General features: G+C 47.0%; 2 protein-coding genes across 8 annotated transcripts in view; one reads left to right on the forward strand and one right to left on the reverse strand.

The window, feature by feature from the left end:
- Window positions 1-16761, forward strand: part of LAMB3 (laminin subunit beta 3) — a 51400-nt gene extending 34639 nt beyond the window's left edge. For all 4 annotated transcript variants that reach the window (XM_073319942.1, XM_073319944.1, XM_073319941.1 and 1 more), the window contains 11 exons: window positions 1766-1877; window positions 2269-2641; window positions 3351-3511; window positions 5239-5447; window positions 7232-7435; window positions 8284-8428; window positions 11053-11260; window positions 12575-12716; window positions 13159-13335; window positions 14314-14467; window positions 15947-16761. In XM_073319942.1, coding sequence (XP_073176043.1) covers window positions 1766-1877; window positions 2269-2641; window positions 3351-3511; window positions 5239-5447; window positions 7232-7435; window positions 8284-8428; window positions 11053-11260; window positions 12575-12716; window positions 13159-13335; window positions 14314-14467; window positions 15947-16080 — 2019 coding nt within the window. In that variant the 3' untranslated portion in view covers window positions 16081-16761. The remainder of the gene's footprint in view (window positions 1-1765; window positions 1878-2268; window positions 2642-3350; window positions 3512-5238; window positions 5448-7231; window positions 7436-8283; window positions 8429-11052; window positions 11261-12574; window positions 12717-13158; window positions 13336-14313; window positions 14468-15946) is intronic.
- CAMK1G (calcium/calmodulin dependent protein kinase IG) overlaps window positions 16730-23009 on the reverse strand; it is a 66829-nt gene continuing 60549 nt past the window's right edge. For 3 of the 4 annotated variants that reach the window (XM_073319948.1, XM_073319949.1, XM_073319945.1), the window contains exons 8-14: window positions 21971-22046; window positions 21361-21473; window positions 20751-20829; window positions 20274-20361; window positions 19137-19552; window positions 18476-18604; window positions 16730-17351 (exon numbers count right to left, since the gene is read on the reverse strand). In XM_073319948.1, the coding sequence (XP_073176049.1) occupies window positions 18514-18604; window positions 19137-19552; window positions 20274-20361; window positions 20751-20829; window positions 21361-21473; window positions 21971-22046 (863 nt within the window). In that variant the 3' untranslated portion in view covers window positions 16730-17351; window positions 18476-18513. The remainder of the gene's footprint in view (window positions 17352-18475; window positions 18605-19136; window positions 19553-20273; window positions 20362-20750; window positions 20830-21360; window positions 21474-21970; window positions 22047-23009) is intronic. The other variant, XM_073319947.1, reaches the window with a different exon arrangement.

Below are 23009 nucleotides of genomic sequence, written 5' to 3' on the forward strand. Positions count from 1 at the left end.
TGGGTCCTAAAATCAAACAACTGGGGATTCAGAATCGACTCCAGATCCAGTTTTTGTGGTTGATTCCTCTGTCCTACATAGAACCAAAACCTGAGGTCTGAACATCTCGAACATGGGGCTGTTTGAAATCTGGAATCAACATTATTTGTTTATTATTTGTGTTGCAAACATGCCTAGGGGCTAGCTCAGACTGGCGTCTCACTGCGCTAGGAGATGCACAGACACGTAATAAGACACAGTCCCTGCCTGAAAGAGCTTACAGTCAACACAGAGGATACTGACAAAGGGAGGATTATTATCCCCATTTTACAGATGGGGAACTGAGGCACAGGGAACCTAAGTGACTTGTGCAGGGGTCACAGCAAGTCTGTGGCAGAGCAGGGATTTGAGTCCCAGTCTCTTGAGTCACAATCCAGTCTCAGCTAGGTTGTATTTTTACATTAGAGCCGTCCCTGAGAACTGGGTGTCAGTTGATTCTTTTCCCCTGTAAAAGAAAGAGGGTGTTTCTCTCCAAGGACTGTACATTGGAGTTTTCTTTGGGATGGCTCATTGCAGACTGACCCTAGCCCTTGTATGGGGCAGGATAAGGGGCAGCATGCGCCTGCAAAATCATCTGCTTTTAAAGCAGAGCAGGCCGGTATTTCATCCTTAATTACCGTCCCCTTGTTGGGAGAGTGGAACATGCAATGGATCCACTGGCTGCAGAGGACTGGCAGCTGATACAAGCATTGGAAAGGGGCCTTTTTGAGTTGGGCATGCACAGTGGAGACTGAGGGAAATGAAAGTCAGTATTTCTGCATTCCCCTGGGCACTGCAGGGGTCTGAGATACTGAGGGTGATTCAGAGGCTGTGGGGGCCCCTAGAATGGTTCAAGCTATGGTCACCAGTCAGAGCAGTGTGGGGACACGTGTCTAAGGACTCGCATCTCCCTCCTTAAAGTCAGCTGATGATCTCTCCCCAATTCCCTCCCCCCGCCCCGATACTGTCAATCTGAGATATGGTAATATCCTTGCATTTGCATTGTCTACAGTCTGTAAGGTCAGCATCTTCCAATGGCAGAAACATCAAATCCTGTGCTACATTCTTTGTTTCTCGCCCTTGGCCTAGTAAAGATTCGGAGCCGATGTGTCGGAGCAGAAGGGCTTGGGTAATGGAGAGAGAGAGCTCTTTGCGTGCAGGAGATGCAGCGGGGAGGAGAACTCTCATCACAGCTAGCATGGGACTTGGGCCAACGTTTTCAAACACTGGTGATGTGGGTTGTCAAAAGTGCTCAAGCCAACAGGGGCTGGAAGGATTCAGGCCTCGTAAGGTGTCTGTGCTCTGAGCTGGGAGTGTGATTCCCAACGCCAGGACACATACTCCCACTAGCTTGATGAGAGCTAGCGCGGGGCTGTCTCCTCGAGCTCAGAGCCCAGACATACCCTTATGGAGGCACTTCGGTGTGGAGGTAGGGGTGTAACTTCAGGCACTCAGGGGTGACTAAGTTCAGCATTGGGCCCTGCAGCAGAAGGGCGTCACTAAGAGAGACGTGAAATGGAAGTGAGAGGGGGAAAAACTTGGGCTGAATAAGTAGCTGAGTCTCCCCCGGGAAAGAATGGGATTGCCACTCCTGGGGACTCTGCACACTAGTCCTGTTACCAAGGGACATTGCTACGAGGGGGTGTGATTTGCTGGTTCAAGAACAAGCGAGGGAGGGCTTTCCCCCTGTCCCCCTGCAGACATAGTTCAAAGCTGTTTCCCCGCTGATGTGCCTCTCTTGGTGTAGTTCACAGGGCAGTGTCAGTGCCGGGAAGGCTTCGTGGGGCGTACCTGCTCCGCTGCCCAGCTGCGGGTTTGTCCAGATGGGTCCTATGGTGACGTCAGGACAGGATGCAGAGGTCCGTACGATAGTTGTTTATCACTGTTTTTCAGTACCGGGGAATTATTGTTTCTAAAAATGTCTCCTGGCCCTTGTCCTGCCACTTCAAAACCTTATTGCTTTTGGTAGACGAGACCATTCCCCTCTGGAACAGCCCCCCTGTGTGTCTCTGTTCCTCTTCCCATCCCTCCGTGTGTCTAGTACTGCCTCCTGCTGGGTCCTTTCCTGCCACCTTCCATGCCAGAGCCTTCCCCCCTGCATCCTGGATAAGGTGTGAGATGTTGGGGCTCACCACTCTAATTCCTTTCCACAGAGGGTCCATGCAGGGGAAGTGGGATACAATGGGGATCTGATTTAGCAGCACTGCCTTGCCTGTCACAGGCTTTCACCTCCCCCTCTCCACCCAACAGAGTGTGACTGCAATTTCCAGGGCACGGAGGGGATGGGGTGTGACAAGACCACAGGCAGCTGTCTCTGCCGCCCTGGCTTTACCGGGCCTCGCTGCGACCAGTGCCAGCGGGGTTACTGCAGCAACTACCCCCGTTGCGAGACATGCCACCCCTGCTTCCAGGCCTACGACAGCGACATTCGCCGGTTCGGCCTGCGCCAAGTCAGCCTGAGAAACTCCACCTCACGACTGCAGCTGGGAACAGGGGGCGCTGGCTTCAGCACTCGCGTCTTGGAAGCAGAAGGCAATGTTCAGCAGATTCAGGGGATCCTCGGCAACCCCCTAGTGACGCAGCAGGGCCTGGGTCAGGTGTCCAGCATGCTCACTGCAATCAGGTAAAGGACTCCTCCTCACTTGTACAGATGATCTGTTCACAGTGCCCAGAACCCCATACCGGCCTCTACCACTTGAGCGAAAGGAAGAACTCCCTGGGCTGGCTGCAGTAGGAGGCTCTTATCCTGTGTGGACCTGATACTAGAGAGGGGCTCAATATACACACTTAGCGTGTTACACATTTAATCCCACTAACATTTTTGCCTCTTCTTCAGTTTAAAATACGTCTGCTTGGCTCAGTGATCGCACAATTTGGAGGTCCTGCCATAAGTGCTCGTCCTGCCAACCTATCTGTCCTCCTAATCCACAGACTGGGTAGAACAAACTGTGAGCCCCTCATTCCCATTGTTTGCACAGGTCATCCTAGGGAAATTATTGCCCCAGATGATTAGACAGACAGATAAGGCAGAGAGGCAGTGCTGGCCTTGGATTGAGGATGCATTCCTGGCTCTTCCACCAACCTCCTCTATGATCGGGAGAAATCCTTTCCCCTGCCTAAGCCTCTTTTTCCCCTCACATCTTTTGTCTGGTATCTATTCGGATGCAAAAGTTTTGGGGCAGGAACTCTCAGCTCTCTCTTGCTGTGTGTATACAGCGCCTAGCACAATGGGACCCTGATCTCAGCTGGGCTCTCTGCACGCAATACACATAAGACGGACAGACGGTGCTCTCTAATATGGTTCATTTTCTTTTCTCCTTTCTCGATTTCAGACAGCAGGTCCAGGGCATAAATCCTGACCTACCCTTTGTGAATGACACCTTCTCTCTAGCCAATGATCTTGAAGCCCTGGACAAGAGCCTGCTTTTCGTTAACGGGCAGTACCAGATTAAGAAGACCCAGTTTGAAGCCAGCCGCCACACAGACCTTTCAGGTAGGCAGTTTTGGCTCAATGCAGTTGTACTCTACCATCCATGGTGACTGCAATTCTGGCTACTTTTCCACCAGTCGGATGGGTGAGGAGCATCACTGTATTGATGGGCAATTTAGGATCAGCAAATAGTTATGCAGGTTAGGGGTACTCTTTCCACTGAACTTCAAAGCTTTCATCAGCAATTTTGCACCTATAGCTGGTAGAATTTGTCTCCAAAGCTTTGGCATCAGAAAGGTTAGCCACAGGCAGTGTTGCTACTAGTATCCCAGCAGTCCAGCTGATTTCCCTCCCAGACAGCACACACTTCCTTCTGGATGTTACAGAAGCACCTCTCCTAAAACACAGCCTGAGCTTAATTGAAAAAGGGAAATAAAAGCCCCTCTGAGAATCTGTCACCAGGACTGGAAGGAAGCAGAACGAATGAAGCTTTTGCACAGATGGAAAAAGTGATGGGGTAGAAGAGGAAGCCAAGTGGTTGTCAGACCCTGTTGGGAAGAGCTAATTAAGTCTTGTGATGATGATATTGGTGGATTGCCTCCACATCCCTGCTACAGCTAGTTCCCTAAAGATTTCTTATTCTTTCTTATTGTTTTCGGCTTTCCCTCATTGACTCATTGCACAGTGTACTTCTGTTTGGATTTTCTGGCAAAGCACTGATCTGAAGCGCTAGAGAATGACCTCGGAGGCTTATGGTAGATTCCATCTTTCTTCTCTGCAGTTCCATTTACTTCTCTCAATCTCTGGCTGTCTGAGCAAAGGTTAGGCCCTGATTGCTCCCATTGAGGGCTGAGGTGTGTGTGTCTGTGCTTCTGTTGAGCAGTAGAGAGGAAGCAGGACTTCCTTGCCGTGATTCCAAAGGGGTTCTGCATTCAGCAAGCCAGCTGGGCGGATTGGTGGGTTCAGATGGAGAACTTGAGAATCGTAGTAGCTTCAGCAGGAAACTAAGAAAAGCCTGGCGGTTTGTAGTGAGCTTCCCTTTGAGATGTTGGGTTCAACTGAAATCTAGAATCCCATCCAGAATCCTCCGCATTTTTCAACCCAAGGTTTTACCAGTGGTTTGTTTTACTTTAAAGTGAGTTCACTCTTTCATTGTCCTGTACGGGTCACTCCTCTCCTTCCATCTGTGAGGTCACATCCTTGGTCCTCCTATGGCCACTTTACACTGCTCTGCTCCAGCAAAGGAGAATAACCACAGCGGGGTACGAAGGTCCTGCAGCCGTGCCTACGCCACCCCCTCCTCTGGCTCCCAGTGGAGGGTTTCTGGCTAGGAGAACGTGGGAATGGCCGGGGCATCATGTGATCCCATGCTGTCAGGACAGTCCCTCTTAGATGGGTGTGAGAGAGAGCAGCCCCCCCATGGACTACTCCAGGCCCTGTCAGTCCCCAGGCCTGGCGTGGGAAAGCCATAGACGTGCCATAAAGCCACCTTTGCCACCTGCTTCTGGGCAGCCCAGGATCGAGACCTGTATGTATTTTGTTCTCGTTTTGTTTACAGCCATTAGCTCAAAGACAGAATTAGACACACAAGGGAGGCTGCAGTTCACAGTGAAGCAATCAATAAAAGGACCGTTAATCTCTACCCTTGTGACTAACCAGTCTCGCAGCTTCCTCCCCCTTCCCCACCACACATTCTCTAGCAGGCTAAAATCAATCCCATGGTTTAGGTCGCACTGCTGCATGGATGAGTCATGGAGCCATTCACGTTGCACATGGTTTTATTCCTGCAGGAGCCTTCAAGACTGTCAGCTCTGCGTACCAGAGCTCCACCAACGCCAGCTACCGCATAGCGGGCACTTCCAGCCTGCTGGCTCAATCCAGAGAGAACCGGAGAATGACTGAGGGGCTGGAAAGCAGCTTTACAGACCACCCCTCCAGGCTGGAGGCCCTCCAGGGCGAGATGGCCTCCTCCCCCAACTTGACACCAACTATAAATAAGGTGAAACAGACATGGATCCTGTCGCAGGCTGAAATGGGGTGGTCAAAGCATGCCTGGCCAAGGATACGTCTACGTGCGGCCAGAGGTGTGACGGCAGCATGTGTGTACAAACCAGGGCTAGCTTTGATCTCGTTAGCTTGAGTACCAATAGCACTGAAACTGTATCAGCACAGGCTATTCAAGACCACCCAGGACCCTAGGTATATACTTAAGGGCCTAGTCTTGAGGCCACAGTTTCATTGCTGTTGGTATTTGAGCTGGCTAGATCAAAGCTAGCTTGAGCGTGTCTACCCATGCTGTAGTTGCACCTCTGCTGGCAGTGCAGGTCCATGTTTTGTCTCGGAGACGGTCTCATTTTTAAGACATGGCTGCAGGGCACAGAGGGTAGAGATCTCAGCCTGCACTGCTCCACCTAGACCCAAGCAGCCCAGCATGGTATGTTGGGATCTCTAGCATCCACAGGTTGCATCCCTCTGCCCCATTTTATGTACCGAAGGGGTGTGGTCTTGGGGCTCTTGGCAGGTGCTATTCAGCTGAGCCAAGGTTGAGCATTGCTTAGAATCCTAGAATATCAGGGTTGGAAGGGACCTCAGGAGGTCATCTAGTCCAACCCCCTGCTCAAAGCAGGACCAATCCCCAATTAAATCATCCCAGCCAGGGCTTTGTCATGCCTGATCTTTGTCAAGCCTGATCTGCCTGGTAACAGCAGATACGAAGGCACGGGATGGTCTCCCCACTAGTGAAACTTTTCCCCAGCAGTTCTCACTGCATTATGTCCCCAAGAGCTGTCTGGTTTCGGCTCAAGGTCTCCTTTTCTTTTTCTTCCCTATGCTGCTCTGCTATTGCCATGGAGACACATTTCAGCGTCTCCTGATGTATGTTGCTGTGGAGACCATCACTCATTCATCTCGCTGCTTTTCACAGCATCAGAGCCACCCCCATGTGAAAGATCCCTGCCTGTGACAGGAAGGGGGTAAATGACAGTCCCTGCACCATTTCTGAACCCTCACAGGCTGCTCCTCTTGGCCGCCTCACTAAATAGACCACACTGATACTGTTAGATGGCGACGTGCAATCCAAAACCTTTGCCATTCATGCAGAAGTACCCCCTAGGATTTCTCAGCCTATGGCCATCTGTACAAGCAAACCCTGTGGGTTACAGGGTATTTGTGGGCATCACGTATAACCTGGAGACCAGGTGTGCCCTGGCCCTTTGAAGTGTATTCGTTTATTTCTAGACACCCTGATGTGTTGTACGGAGCTTCTTCTGTTGCTCACAGACCTGATAACTGGAGCGCAGGAGTCGATACCATTTGTTCCTTGCCACTGACGGCTGCCAAATAGCGAGTGTGTACCTGCCTCCAAAAATATATACTCCTTCTACGGTACCCAGGGATGCTCTCCCTGAGTTACATACAGCTGTCTATGCATATCCTCCACTGCTCTGTATAAACTCTTCCCCGCACAATGCATTTGCTCCGTACTGCAAGACATTACCTTTCACTACGCTCCATGAACTGTTCTTGGGTGCATCTTCTGTTACACTCCTGCACGACACTCATATATAGCCCCGCCTGCATGTACTCTCCTCTAAGCCCATGCTGAATGCGACACCAGAAATCGTCCTAAAAGAACTGTGCACCCATGGATATGCAGATACCCCTGTTCTCTTGTGTCTCTCTTGGAAGGTTCATCTCCACTCTAGTCTTTGTGCCATTGATGGTGAAGTAGCACCAGTACCATCAGAGCCTTCTCACCAGCATGCAGCTTCTCTCTGTGTTTAGATTTGCAGTGGCGTCAGATCCAAGGCCTGCACCCCTGGGCACTGTGACGGGGAGCTGTGTCCACAGGACAGCACAACGGGGTGCGGAAGGGGCCTCAGCTGCAGAGGGATCATTCCACTGTCAAGTGGTGCAGTCAGAACTGCTGAGAAGACCACCAGAGAGCTGGATGGCATAAAGACTCAGCTCCAGCGGACCATGCAGATGGTAGGTACAGGGAATGAGGAGCTCAGGGGTGTCTGCTTCCACAGGTAACGGCAAGGAGGGGCTGATTAGCATACACGCTGTGTGTTCACCTGCTCCCAGGATACACTGCAATGGAGATGTCACCTTCATTAAGCAGAGAGGGGGATGGCAGGCATGTTTACCCAGGCAGGGCTCAAATAATTCACCTCAAACTTCACCCAAAACTGAATTTCCTGGGTGGCTTGGAAATGTTAGTAGAACTTCTTTTAAAAAGTGGTCATTTTTTGTGCTGACTCTGCATGTCCTGGCTCCCTCTGAGAGTGGAAGCCAAAGGTCTGAAATACCCAGGGAACAGCTCTTCTCCAGGTGTTTCCAGCACTCAGGGAAGGTCACCAGGAGCTTGTTCTCACTGAATTTCCTGGGCAGCAATGCAAGATGGAGAGCGGGTTTAGAAAGCTTAAACTTCTCAAGTCTTTTGATGCTGCTCTGATGCTCCAGTCTCTCTGCACCATCCTTAGTTAGGACCCAGCATGTACACGTTAGCCACATTAGTCCCTTCCTACAGACTTTCATTTGAGTATCTCAGAGCACTTTGCACATGCTAAGGGCAGAATTTTCCAAGGCGACTCATGACTTAGAAGCCCAAGTCCCATTGAAAGTCTGTTTTGAAAATCCTATCTTAAAGCTTTATCCCTCAAGCCTCTCCTCCAATCTGTTGACAATGGGGCAACCAAGACAGAGAGTGGTGGAGTGACTTGCCCAACGTCACCTACGGAGTTGGTGGCAGAGCCCAGACAGGGCTGGTGAGCTTTCTAGGCTGTCTTGTGCCAAGTAGAACCTGACTTTACTGGGGGCACTGTTGTTGGCAGATCGGGGCAGCAGAAACAGCTTCAAACCAAATCCAAAGCAATGCACGACGTCTCGGGGACCAAGTGAGTGTAACCAGGACCCAGATAGAAGGAGACGTCCGACGCATCCAGCAATTCATCCAGCAAGTCCGCAACTTCCTGTCAGGTAAATCCATTAGTCTCCATGCATGTGAGGGCAGGACACTGAGGGGAAACCTCTAAGGGACTCCTTAACTAAGCCCACAGCATGCCCATGCTTGTCCCTTTGTGGATGGAAAACCTTAGCCACAAGAACAGGGAGAGGTGAGAACAGGTCAGGGAATCACTCCCCCAACCTGACTTACACCTGTTCACCTGGACAAGGGTTTGTTGGCTGGTTACAGTGGATGTGCCAGTTCTGAGTACAGTTAAAGAAGCCTTTGAAGATCTGGCCTTGTATTCTCTGCTAAGTCTTTAAATCTCATGAGAGGAATTCTTGGTTGCATTGAGAAAGGGAATCCCGGCAGAAGAATTACATAATCACTAGGCCATTGGGATCCCCATCAGCTCTAGCTCCTTAGATGTGTTTTCTGAAGAGCCGGGGAAATAATAACCCAGGGGTTTGTCTCATGGTACAAATATTTGCTTTGGTTTTGATCCATGTACGTTAAACACCTCCAAGGTTTGCTTTGTACTTAAAGCTCAAAGGAAGCCCAAAACTCAGTGAAAAGGTCTCAGTTTCACCTAATTCGTGTTGCAAGGAAAAAATAAATTGGCATCAGATTTGCTGGAAAAAAGGCCCAGGAGCTTTCAAAAGGTTTGCAAATATTTGAATTGCAGTCCGAGTTTCAATGAGACCTGAGAACAAGCAAGTTCTGATTGGCGTTGGGCCTTTTTGTGGACAGTTCTCTTAGTTCTAATAATATTTTGCAATACCCACTATCATCCTTGCATCAGTTCACACTGCACTGTCTGGGGAATCAGACGTGGTTAATATTCTTAGTCTAACACTAAGACAACCATTTTTAAAGGGAGTGCTGCTTTTGCTTTGCCTAAGAGTGTAAATGTCACTAATGCACCATGAGCCCCGGACAGCAGACTTGTATTCAAAAATGGACTAACATTGATATAAGTTGAATGTCGTCAGCTCTGGTATTTGACTATATCTAGAATGGTTTGGGTATTTGACTATATCTAGAAAGGTTTGGGCCTTCAGCACCTGAAACTTAAATTAGTTCTCCCCTGGGGAGTGAAAGTACAGTCTGACCATGACCACCATCTTCAGAGTCAAGCTTTGATTGTGCCATTCTCACAGAACTAGATTAACTACTGGTGGTATAACCCTGGTGACCTCCATGGAGTTACACCTGGGACAGATTTAGCCCATTGCCTTAATGGCCTCCAAATGCCATCTGTGAAGTTACCGTAAGTGGCTGTAGGGAGGGCAGAAGTTGCTAGCCCTCGGCCTTCTGTACTGTAGAACTTAATGAGAAATCTAGCCACGCTTCCCACAGCTGTTCAGGAACCACTCTCCTTTTCCAAGGTGGAAAAAAACCAGTTAAAAACAAATCAACTGAATTTAGCAGAGGTGAAAAGAGCTGGAGTGACAGTCCTGGGGCACCAAGCACTCCATCTGCAGAGCAGGTACAGTACAGCGACAGCAGGGAGAGATTTCGTCACGTGTCTTCCACTGCCATTACACCTCTATCCTAGCATCTGAGAGCAGAGTACATTCTTCTTCACCTCGATGCTGAGGCAGCCTTTGAGGGCCCTAAGTTAGCATCAGTTATGATGGTGGCTTTTGCACAGCACTCAGACCTAGACCAGCTTTCCAGCAGCACTCAAGCAAATCTTCTATGGTGCAGACTATTAACCAGGCTAAAGAATTTATTGTGCCCCACAGCCAGTGGGATGACCTATAATTCATAAGCAGATTTTAATAACGGATCAACCTTATGAGAATTAGGTGAAGAAGAAAATCAGCACTGTCAGGTATTACAGAGATTACCAAGCCCCAGCTAATCCCTAACGCAGCGTCCTTTGGGATGTGCACGGCTCTTCTCTCTTCAGTGGTGATCGAGGAAGAGGCTTGTCCTGGAATACACATGCTGCTCAGTCTGTTGCTAGTGTCAGACTGTACTCCACATTTAGAGGCACAGATTTCTTTGTCAAATCAAAGGTATTGTTTTAGTACTCTGGCTGGAAGCTTGGCTGAAGTGTTTTGCAGTGTCCTTAGTTAAATCTCAACCAGTTCTTATTTTATTCCAGGCCATGGGTCAAGCTTATGCCTAGCGTTAGCTGGTGCAGCAACCTGCACTGACTTGTGCAAAGCTGAATCTGGCCCATTGTCTCTCTGCTCAACTGATCTGACTCCCCTGAGCTCAGAGGGTTCAGTTGTCAAAGAGTCACCTCCTGGATTTTGTCCCACGGTTGAAACCCTGCCTGCATGGTGGGATCCACAAAGACTGATTTACAGCTGGGACATACAGAACATCTTATCTGCGTAGCGAGTGGCTCTGGCTGAAGTACTGCCTAGGGTCCCTTAGGAGGGACTGTAAAATGGGGGATACACTAATGGACTAAGTTAGCGGTAATCTGGCCGCATGTTGGCAGACACATGCAACTCTTTGAATGAGGAGGTAGTGGGAGCTAGAGGAGCTGGGACTTCGTAACCCCTGAACCTGGTGTTTATAGTCACTTGCTGCATTGCCTGTCCCCTGGACTTCTGGCTCCCCATGCTGTGCTCCCAGACCTGCCCGCACGCTATTCTTGCAGCTCTACCTGACTTTTGTTTGTTTGTAAACTCTCTAGACCCAGCCACCGACCCTGCCACCATCCAGGAGGTCAGCGACTATGTGCTCTCGCTCCGCCTCCCAACGGACACTGCTGCCGTCCTGAGGAAAATGACTGAGATCCGAAACCTGGCTGCTAAGCTGCAGTGTCCTGAGAGCATCCTCACCCAAACAGCTGGTGATATCGCTAAGGCCAAGAGGCTTCAGCAAGAGGCTGAACAGGCAAGGTAAACTGGGCTTTAAGCTAATAGGATGAGAGTCTATGGGCCTGACCCAGAGTCCTTGGAAATGGATGGAAGTGGCCGTATATTTGCGTTTCTCAAGTCCCTCCAGAAGAGAGAGACTCCCCATTTCAATCCTGCTTCTCGCTGTCCATGTGGCCTTCCAGCAACTCCCACTCCCAGATTCACCTTGGTTGTGCCTGAGTCACGTTACACAGCATGGTTGGGATAATGTTGCCAGAATTACTGGAGCCAAATTGCATTTGACTGCTGGCCAGATCCTTAGCTTGTGTAAATCTGCATTGACTTCAGTGGAGATGTGCTGATTTATATCAGCTGAGATTCTAGCCCCATAGCTTGTGTGTCTGTACAGTACCTAGAGACATGGGACTCCAGTCTTGACTGGTGCCTCCAGCTGATACTGCAATGCAGATAATAAACCCTGCCTCTAATAACAATAGTCTGACATCCCTTCATTATAGATATTGGGGTGGGGATCTTTCCCTGACCAATGGGAACCTTTTTTGCTTCTTTGAGCTCCTATCATGAGAGATGATAGAGCTGAACTGGATTTCCAGGGACTCAGTAATGGGATCTTATAATCGCACAGTTACTAAGGGAGAGGACACGAGCATTAAATGGCCTATTTACTATCCTGATGGAAGTTGGGAGGCTTGTCCCTTTGAAAACAAAACAAAAAAACAAAACAGAGCACCCTTGTGGAGCTGGAATGGGTTTATTTTATGATCATTCCATCATAGCAATATTCTGGAGAGAAGGTTAATGCGATAAGAGTGTAAACCCACTGAGAGCATCTGACACCAGCTGAGTATGATGAGTTAGGGGAGTCTGGCTTTGCATGCAGACATTCCAGGGGAAAGTAAAAAGTCTCACTTCAAACTGGCAGCCAGTGTAACTGATGTAAAGCTTTAAGCAACTAATTGGGCACTTTCTTCCCCCTTAAATAATTCGTCTTTCCCCACTTTACCAAGTATTAGAAGCAGTTGTGCTTCTAATGGAGGCTTTGGTTTCTTTTCCCATCTTGCCTCCTCGTCCGAGTGGTAGGAAGTACAGCACTGCTTTTCTTCTTGGAAGGCAGCATGGTCAAGTACAGTGGCTTCAGGACTTCTGGCTTCTATTACAAGCTTTTCACATCTTCTCTTTGCAAGATGTTCCACTTGTCCAGCTTATCTCCCCTCTGCCGGTTTTTAACTTTTGAGCCACAAAGCAATACCTCATCATGTGTTGTCATTATAATTACATTATAAAGATAACGATACATTTTTGATTTAATTATGCTTCCCTACTGCATTCCCCCAGGAACCGAGCAAATGCTGTAGAGGGCAACGTGGAAGAAGTGGTGGAGAATTTGAGACAAGCAAACACAGTGCTCCAGGAAGCCCAGGATGCTATTAGTGGCTCCAGCTATTCCCTTCAGCTCATCCAACTCCGCATTGATGAGGTGAGTGATGTGCGCTGCATTCCTAGCATTATAATGCTGCGTGGCCTGCACGCTGCTCCTTTGAAACTCTTGTGGAACTCCCTGCAAAGTGCCTTGCCACTGAGGGTAAGTTACTAATCACATCCTTGCCCCTCCCGCCCATTTTCATCCTACCCTGCTGGTGCAATGATGCCCCACAATTGTGGCAAAGAGGCAGGATCCTAGCAAAATTGGCTTGCTGTAAAAATCGGACTGTTTTTCTCCTTGTGCCCTACCCCATCTTTGTTCTGTTGAGCTAAACAGAGCCTATCATGGTGGAACCCTGGTTTGGGGGCTGTACTCACTACTGAGTCTGTATTACAGACCAATAATAAATCATAAGAGTGCCTGTGAGGATGATATATCATTAATGATGTTCTGGGAGGAGCTTTTCTTTAAAATACCAAACACCTTTGGCTTTCAGATCCAGGCTGTCCTTGGTCCAACGGAGAAGAGTATGAGAGACATTACTGATCAGCTGGACAACTTCACCGAGAGAATCAGCCAACTGCGGCACAGGGCGGAGCAGAATCAGTTGCAGGCCACCGATGCTCAGCAGAGAGCAAAAGAAGCCATTGAGCAAGCAAGGAGCACTCAGCAGGTACAAGGGAGGTCTCGTAGGAGCCTAGGAATGACTCTGCCCATAATCTGTTACTAGCTTCTTCTTCTCATGCAGGAACAAAGCCACAAAAGTGCAGAACATACTTGAATGCTGCATGGAAAGTGAATTACTCTGTTTTTAGGAACATAGGAATTACCAGACTGGTTCAGACCTAAGGTCCATCTAGTCAATTTATCTCACCTCTGCCAATTGCCAGCACCCGGTCGCTTAGAGGAAGGTGTAAGAACCCTGCAGTAGCAGAAGTAGGATATCTGCCCCCACATTAGGTCTCATCCTGGTCTAACAATTAGTTTGACTTCAGCCCTGAAGCACGAGGTTTAATATCCCTGCCAAAAATTGTTAGCATTGACTATTATAACTCTGCATTTTCTTTTTATCCATAGAAATATCCAATCCTTTTTTGAATCTAGCTAATTTTGTGGCCTCAATGACTTCCTGAGGCAATGAGTCCCACAATTGAATTACACATGTGAGAAGGAATTTTCTTTTATCAGTTTTGAATGTCCCCTTCTTCCTGTGTTATGAAACAGGGAGAACAGAAGTTCCTGATCTCTCTCTCTCTCTCTCTCAACTCTAAACTATTCATTATTTGATATGCTATTATTTTGTCCCTCTTCTTCATCTCCTTTCTATAGTGAACAATGCCAATCTTTTCAACGTCTCTTTATATGAGAATTTTCCAGGCCCTTGATTATTCTTATTGCTATTTCTGCAACATTCTTTTTGAGATGGGGTGACCAGAACGCAACATGTTAATCCAGATGATGCTGAATTATTGGTTTCTATGAAGGCATTGGAAACCAGTATGTAAATGTATTATGGTCTTTAATATCTCTATAATAGTAATAATGGCCATTTATAACACAGAGCTCCAATGCAGTGTCTAGAGGTCATTCATCACTTGGACCTCATTTATTTGCTTGAGTTCACCTGCACTGCTCATTCGCTTTCCCACAGGGATTTGAACGGGTAAAACAAAAATACGATGAGCTAAAGAGGCGGATGGGACAGAGTTCGACACTGGGAGTGCAGGGCAGCAGGATCCAAAGTATCGACAGGGAGGCAAAAGCGCTCTTTGAAGAAACCTGGGCTATGATACTCAGGATGGAAAGTAAGTAAATCTGTGCAGGCTTTGTCAGGGCATAATGCCAGGTGATGAGGGAATGAAACTAGAAGAGGAACAGAAGACTGAGAGGGAGTGGTGCAGAATTAGATGGCTGAAGCCCTCTCTATATTAGGTTCCTCATCCTCCTCCCTCTACATTGATCCAAAGCCCTAGTGTAGGTGTAAACCAGCAGGGTGAGTTACTCTTATATAAACCCTGTTTGGCCCCAGGAATGTAATGTAATTATGCGAATACAAATTCCCTTAATCTAGCCAAGCCCTGAATGAGTGATTCTGCTTGTAGATACAAGAAACACCCTCCTAAGTAAAGAACTTGGAGGACAAATGTGTTAGCCACAGAAACCCAGACAACTGGATTCTGCTTTGTGGCTTTCATGACAAATGGATTGATTAATGTGCCCACCATTTGTCACATCTCTTCACTGAACCTCACAGCACTTTGCACAGCTCTGGTCGCTGCTTCTGTTGCTGCTAGATAATGTTGCAGTGCAACATTATGGGGTTGAGTAATAGAAATCTCATGCCATGCCCCTCCCTGGCCTCACCAGGATGAATTTGGACCCTGCTGTGTACCTTTCCCCTCCATGCCAGTGGTGTAGGTGTTTTGTGAGAGGCATGCAAGGGGAACTGAGGCTGAGACTCCACCAAATCCCTTGTGGCCCATGCAGGGATCGGAACTTGCAGCTGGAGAGCAAAAGCCGATGTACCAACTCCACCGTACCACTCAACCCCCTATGGACTAGCTTCAAGAACCTGCTTCTCTATTTCCTCTCCTATACACTGGTGCACCATGCATTCATTTCCAGCCCTCATGTCTAAGGGCCTCATTCAGTGTGCTTTGGGTACCAGCCACGCTGCAGATTAAGTGCCCTGGCCAGAAGGCTTGAGCCTTTCAAGTTGGAGAATGGCACTGAGCCCAAGTAGTTATCACGCCAGAGCTGTGGCACTGATTTCAGTGATAAAGCAGTGGCTCTAGTGAACATCATTCACCAAAGGTGCCTCTCCGTGTCAGGGATTTGATTGGATGCTGCTGCTAGTCACTTAATGCTGTTTGTAGACTGCTGAACTCAGCAAGGAGTCTTGATGTTGCTATATAGGTTAGTGTGCAATTTCCCTTCTAAAACACAAGGTGCATACAGTATGGGCTTGTTTCTGCTCAGCCATTGATGTCAGTAATGGAATTTCCATTGACTTCAATGGTCACTGTCTGGAGTGGCTTTATTGGAAAGAAACATTGACTGATGTTATGGGGTGCCCTGGACAGTGGCTTTCTGATGTACTTACTGACTGGTTTGGACATGTCCTAGGCAGGGCTAGTGGGTTTGGCTGTTCTGGTGGGTTCTCATATTGCTCTCCTGACTTAGATTGAGAGGGTGTAGATTTTCAGAAGGGTGATGAAGGCCTTAGGGCACAATATCATTTTCCTGGACTATCTTCCCCTAATCCTGACTTGCTCTCTCCTCAGGTATAGAAATGGAAATTCAGAAAAGCAACAATGCATTAATCATCAAGTCAGCCAGCCTTGCAGGCCTGGAGGAGCAAGTGGAAAAGATCAGCAGTCATATCCATGAAAGAATCACCTACTACACCGGTTGCTAATCAATCAATGAGCTGCTGGGACTCCATCTTGCCCTGTAATTGCAGAGTCTGCCTTCTGTTCAAACACTGACTGGGGTAGTTAGTCCCCTCTCATAGAATTTTCTTGTTCTCACACTTAGTGTCTTTGGTAACAGAACTGCTGTAGCTTTAGAAAATGCTAGCATGGAGCCCAAAAGGACAAAAATGCCTCTGGAGAGAATGAATGTTATATGGCCTGGCTGAAGCAACCCTGGGGGGCTCTAGGAAAGGGGGAAGATATAACTAATGAAAAAAGCCTTTTGGAAGGAGTTATTTCTGTATGAGGTTTGTTAATGTGACCGGGGATGTTTGTTTTAGCACCTGGATTTTACCTTTTGAATGACTAAGACCAGAGTTGAGGTTTAACTTTTCTGGTACAGTGCATTTAGTTCTTCTAAGGGAGTCATAAGAGGAGTAGAACTAAGGCTACAGATAAATATAGGACCAGGCCCAGGAGCAGATAACTGAATAAGCCCTATTTATACAAACGTAAGAGCAGTTGTGCTCTCAGGTGGAGTTAGATACCATCCAGTTGGACTTAGACAATATGTTGCAAACTGAAGCCTGTAGGGAACAGGTCTGCATTTGCAGTGGGAGGTTTAAGAGACCACTTCCTTGTCTAACCACCAGGTACTTTACAAAATAAAAGTCAGCTTTATTAAGCATAGTGTTTATTACACAATTACAGATGTGGAAGCAGGTAATTCAGACCTCACTTTGATCAGACAGGTGGAGGATGGGTAGCAAGTTCTCTCTTTTCACAGCTTGAGGAAAACTGCACACCCAAGAGAGGCAATTGATATTGGACTTCAACATGCTGGAGCTCAGGAGTAAGCAGCAAACCTAGCAGAGAGGTATAGACTAAACAAATACCATTGGCTTTGCTTTAAAAGAATTATACTGTGCAGCATGTTTGTTACACATTGAACAACTACACAATCTCTACAAAGAACGAAGATACAGCCTTGTGCAAGGACATATGTGTCATATAGATGGAAGGTGCTAGCAGAAGCCTCATGTGCTTACACCTCCTTTCTCTCAAGCAACTGCTCCATGTTCTCATGAGACAGGTACTCTTCAAGGTTGTTGCTTTGAAGGATTACTTCGGAGTTAAAAAGTGTGCAGCTCTCCACCACATGGCTGCTCTCCTCTGAGAAAATGGCTCCCTGTCTGGCTTCTGCCAGGATTCAGTCTCCCCTCCTCGTGCTAGTGCTTTCTGGCTGTGAAGTGCAGAAATCAGTAAATCAGCCCTTCTGGAATGGGAGAGAGTTCAATGTCACTGTTAGAATTGTTTCAGTGGACAGTTCCTGCAGCCTGTGTTTCTTTAGCTTACAGCACCAGGGCTAGCTTGGTTCCATTAATCTGCAGCTTATAAAGGATTACTAAGTGATTAATCAATTGGAATGGACTCCAACAGGTTGATAACTTTCTGCTGATGTGCATAAAGCTACTGGTAACATATTGCTCATGTCTGTATATCTATTAGCCTTTTACAGAGAATTTGGAACTGTACTATAAAGCAAGACTGACTTCTCCCAAGTAGATGTTGAGAACTGAGCTAACATCCTCACCTTAGTTTGGGGGAATATTTTCCTTCATGCAATGTCTAATCCTAATACTTCTTAGTGCTTACTTACAGTAGTACAAATCCATCTCATCTGCAGTCAAAAAAAAAGCCACTTCCATGCTCACACAGACGTCCCTGTGCCTCTGGTAGGTGATCTCTTTCCAATCAAGAGCAGAGCTTTGGGTAGCAGTGCAGGCTTCCTGAGGCTGTGGGGCCACTACGTTTCAGACCTGACTTGGGTGAATCACAGCTAAGGATGGGAAAGTAGTTCAGGTTTCATGGCCCCATCAGTCCTTGATGTCTGCTGAGAATGCCTAAGGAGCCAGTCAGTGCTGACTGGGCTGGTGGTTTGAGAGATATGGACACTTGCCTCCTCTGAGCTGGATTGTGACTCCCTCAATCACATTTTATATAGGCCACCATGGAGCAGTTATGTGGCAACAGCTTACAGTCACTGACATTGTCCAGTTTGTGGTTGCTCTGATTTAATAACTCCCAATTGTTTATAGTTCAGAATGGCAGGGCTATGTGCTACCTCTCTTCTATAGGTTAGAGGCCAGAGGGGCCCTATTCTCATGCAACAGGATGTGAGCAACTCCTATGGAAACCAATCTGGACCCTGGATTCACAGAACTGGTCTCAACAGAAGTTGAAAGATGCTTCAGTTTTTCAGACTCTTGCTGCCATGACATTGCTCAGCCTTGATTACAACCAAAACAAAAGCTTATTCCACCCAGAAAACTCTATAATCCATAGACATTTTGCTTCATCACTTTAAAGCAATAATCCTTTTGATCTTGGTGCACTTACCGTTAAAGATGTGTTGGTTCAAGTGGATGACTTGCCAATCACATGACCAAACACACACCAGTTTGCCCAGTGCCACGGTATGAATTGTTACTGGTTTTCATGGGTACGATCACCTCTGATTTGAAGTGACTGGTTTTGAGGTGGTGGAAAGAGAAAAATGCAAAATGTGAAGAGAGACTAGGTACATTCTTCAGTTGAGCAGAAATATAACAGTAGGCTAATATAAACAGTAGGCTAGCTACTCAAATGGCATAACTGTGCAATTAATGCCAGCTAAGGAGCAGGACCACTATTTTTAGCAACTGCAAAACAAAACCAAAAAATAGGCCCTTCCAAATTGTGGACAGGCACCAGATTGAGGATGCTGGGGAACTGAAGCCCTCTGGTATATCAGTACATTGAGGACTCTGCCATGTCACCTGGCCAATGTGTCTCAACCTGATGCCCAAGGCCCTCCTCCAAGGGAGTGGGAGGGAGTTTGGCCAGCCACACCTATCCAAAATTCCATCTGCCCCTCCCCCCCGTTTCCCACCTACAGCTGGTGCTTGGAATGCAACTCATCTGCCATGTTTCCACAAAGCCCAGTGCCACTTGGTTGCAGGGACTGTGCTGTGAAGATAAATCTGGCTCAATATTTAGAATGGACAATGTGGCTACCTACTGGTTTTTGGCAGCTTTTTTAAGTAGTGCTGACTCCGAACAGAAGACAGTCTTCACCTTCTCGGGCCCTCCAGAAGCTGAACTGCAACTGCAAGAAGTTCTAGTTGGAGGGCTTGGATTGTCTGGATGGATCAAGCACTTGTCAACTGAGAGCGACCCATTAACCAAGTGATCTAATGGGTTGCTCAGTGTCATCTGGGTGTTTTGGTCAAGCTGGCTGGGAGGAATTTGACATGCTAACATGGGGATTAGCAGCGTCTTGTCTTGAGTGGGCACCTCTTGGCTGGTGACCATAGGGCTGTTGAGTCTGGATACTTCTGACACTTGTATGACCGGGAGGCTGACGTCAGCCTGTGCATGGCAGTTCATGTGGAGTTTCTTCATGTGGCGCACAACAGCTGCAGCATTGAAGGCTTGCTGAGGAAGAGGACATAAAACCACCATGACCATCTCCCAAGCTGCTGAGTGAATGGAGGATATCTCCTGATTAGCAATTTACTAATTAGTGCCATGCTGCTCTGAAGATGGGCCATGTTCAACCCCAGCATAAGGAAATGCAGGGGAAAATTTCACCCACCCTTTTTGATAAGGCAGCTGTGGAATTTACTGTTACTTACAGACTGGTCAGAGCAGCAAGATTTGTTCAAAAATAGGGTTCAGTTTTGAGCTAGAGTAATTAAAATGCCATGGAAGAGTCTGTTCTTGCAGCATTGCCAACCTCACTGCAACCAGGAAGCAGTCCAATCTCACAAGATTAGCTGACAGAGGAAGGACAGGTGTGAGGGTAAGACATAAGAAACCTGGGTTCAATTCCCACAGGTAAGTCAGTTGCTTGGTGCCCCAGTTCCCCCCCCCCCATGTAATATGGGACTAATCCTTCCTAATCCACCCTTTGTCTAGATTTTAAGATCTGTGTCGTATTGTTTTTGTATCATATTCAGCCCTATGGAGGGGCTCTAATTTTAGCTGAGACCTCTTGGTCCTACCATAATATAAATAATGGTTATGCAAGATGTCCAAATTGATTTCTGGGGAAGGGGTCCCATTTGTGGTGTTGAAGGTGTGCTCATGGCTAGATTGCAGCAACTGGAATTGCTTTGGAAATAATTCTAGAGCACCCAATGGCAACACAACCTACCCTCCATTTGCTCTTTGCAAAGTTTTTCTGGATCTGAGCACTGACAGATGGGTATATGTCCCGGTGAAGGGCTGTATTTCCATCAATCCTGCAGTTGGGGAAAGAAGAAACAGGCTTGTAGGCAGATGGTATTTGAGAGGCATTCCATATTCTGGAGGCAGATAACTACTTTGTACATTCAATCAAGAGTAATTAAACCCAAAAGGGAAAAACAGCAACAAAACATAATACAAACACTTCAGAGTTGAGAAAATATCAGTGGGATTGTTTCCCCTCCATCTTAAAGGTGAACCATGCACAAATAGCCACTTTCTTCACAAAAAAAATGAAAGAAGACAGAACATTCCAAGTCAGATTGCAAAGAAAAAACTAGAGAATAGTAACATCACCATTCTGTAGGCTACAGATAGCACTCCAGTACTAAATGTGGAGACCAGCAATGTTAGGTGCACATGTTAGGGGATACGTTGCTCTCACCAGGGGTGCCTCAGGGCTTTCTCACAGGTGAACCTCTCATTTGGATCCTTCTCCAGTAAGCGACAGATGAAATCCTTGGCTGTTTGTGGGGAACAGAGATAGAATCATGTCTTAGCACTTACAGGAAGTAATCCTAAAGCTGACAGCAAACACTGGCAGATAAAACATGCTGTTTAAGCATCAAATATTCTATGTCTAAACCCACAGTATTGTAACACTGTCCCAAAGGTAAAATGGATATGTGTTCAGGAGATACACATTGCTTAAGGGGCCCATGTTAACTGAAGATGGGTCAAGTTTTATTGCTGAAATGTAGGGATTGCCAGAGTGGATCAAACCTGTGGCCTACCCAGTGCAGTATCCCATCTCTGATCCTGGCCTGCACCAGATGCTTCAGAGAAAGGTGCATGGAAACCCTTACTGTGGCCAGGAAGTAAAGAAAATAACTTGCTGTGGAAAATGTGAGGATGCAATTCACTAAAGTCTCCTTCACTTGCACTCCCTTGTAGAGTTCAGCCCATCCAGGATCCAAAGAGTTCTGGATTGCAGATGTTGCATGCCTGAGAGGGACAGGGTGCTAATAAAGCGCTGCCCAATGGGTGAGATTTACCTGACTCAGAGATAGCATCCCAAAATGGAGACTCAAACTCATAGTAGCCTTCTTTAATCTTTTCAAACAGTTTGGATTCTGTCTCTTCGTAGAAAGGAGGGTATCCACATAGCCTGGAGCAGAACAGGAAGTTGATTACCTCCTCTCTCCATGCACACAAGCTTTTTTAACTCTACCAGGGTCAGCTGGTGCGTATCCCAGGGATAAGTGAAGAATGGAGAAGGTGGTATGTATCCACCACACAGCGCAGTCTGGGTGTATGAATTCAGAAAAAGGTTAAAAGCTCCAGTGCAGCAATGTCAGGACAGCCACAGCTGGTGTGCAGCTAATGGGATGCAGCTGAACCTAGAAAGCACAGAGGGGATGCTGGATAATAGTGATGGTACTGAAGGAATAGTGCACAGGGTGGGCTCTATAGTGAATTGGGCTGCAGTCTTTATTACACTGACTCTTCACTGCCTTTCACCTTGTGAACAAATGAGGGAACAAACCGGTGGCATGTCACACTCATTTTGCACAAGCATGTGGGGGGATCACATAAGGGGCCACACCAGTGAAGAATCCTGAGCACCTGTTGAAAAAAGCAAGGGTGCTGTTGGCTTATACTCACAAGATATAGGTAATGACTCCTATAGACCAGCAATCTACAGCTTTGCTATATGGTTTCTGTGCTAGGACCTCTGGAGCTACAGGAAATCAAAAGCAAATCAAAGTTAGGCAATATAAACCATTTCAGGATAGCAAGTGACTGGACATCCAATAACTGGCTTCTCATCGACCTGATCTGTGAGGCTTTCAGACTGGAGAGGGAGTTAGTGACTTTTGTGTACAAACAAAGTTCTGTGCATTTGCCACCCACCGAATCCCAAGCAGCAGCGAGGTGACAGACTCAGATTTTAAGATTAGAAAGAACAGGATAATCTAATGTGACCTGCATAACAACGGTCACTCTAATGTGTGAATCAAGCCTAACCTCTGGTTGAGCTATAGACCCCTTCTTTTTAGAAAACCATTGTGTTGATTTATAGACTTGAAGTGATGGAGACTCCACCTCAAATCTATAAATGTAAATTCTCAATGGTTATTACCCTCACTGTTAAAAATTTGCACCTTAGTCTGAATTTGTCTAGCTTAAGCTTCCAACCTTTGGATCTCAGTTCCTGTGTGTTCCAAGGAGCCAGGTTCGCGGTTTGATCTTTTATACCTGGTTGTTCTTACACAGAACTTTATAGCCTCAAAATGCTGTCTGACATACATTAGCTCTACCACCCCTTGTGATGAGTCATATTAATTTGTTTATTTTGTGATTTTCAATATATGGGTTGGGGTCCAGAGCCTAGGATGGGCTCCCTACTGTTACATTTTACAGATGGGGAACATGTAAAGACAGACCGATTGCACTCTAGCCTTCTGCAAGTCAATTTGGAGATGGGTTAGAACCCTGGAGCTCTCAAGCCATTGGTCAAGCTGTCTCAGACATGTTCTGCTAACCAGACACAAGGGAATCCCCAAAAATATTACTTACAGGCCAAATCCTGAAATCCTTACTCAAGCAAAACTCCCATACATTTTTTTATAATTAAAAAAAATAAACTTCAAGATTTGGCTGTAATTTAAAAAGTGTATATTGCACACCTTGTCTTTTAAGT

This window comes from Lepidochelys kempii, chromosome 21 (genome assembly GCF_965140265.1).
Source record: "Lepidochelys kempii isolate rLepKem1 chromosome 21, rLepKem1.hap2, whole genome shotgun sequence".
In the NCBI taxonomy this organism is placed as follows: Eukaryota; Metazoa; Chordata; order Testudines; family Cheloniidae; genus Lepidochelys; species Lepidochelys kempii.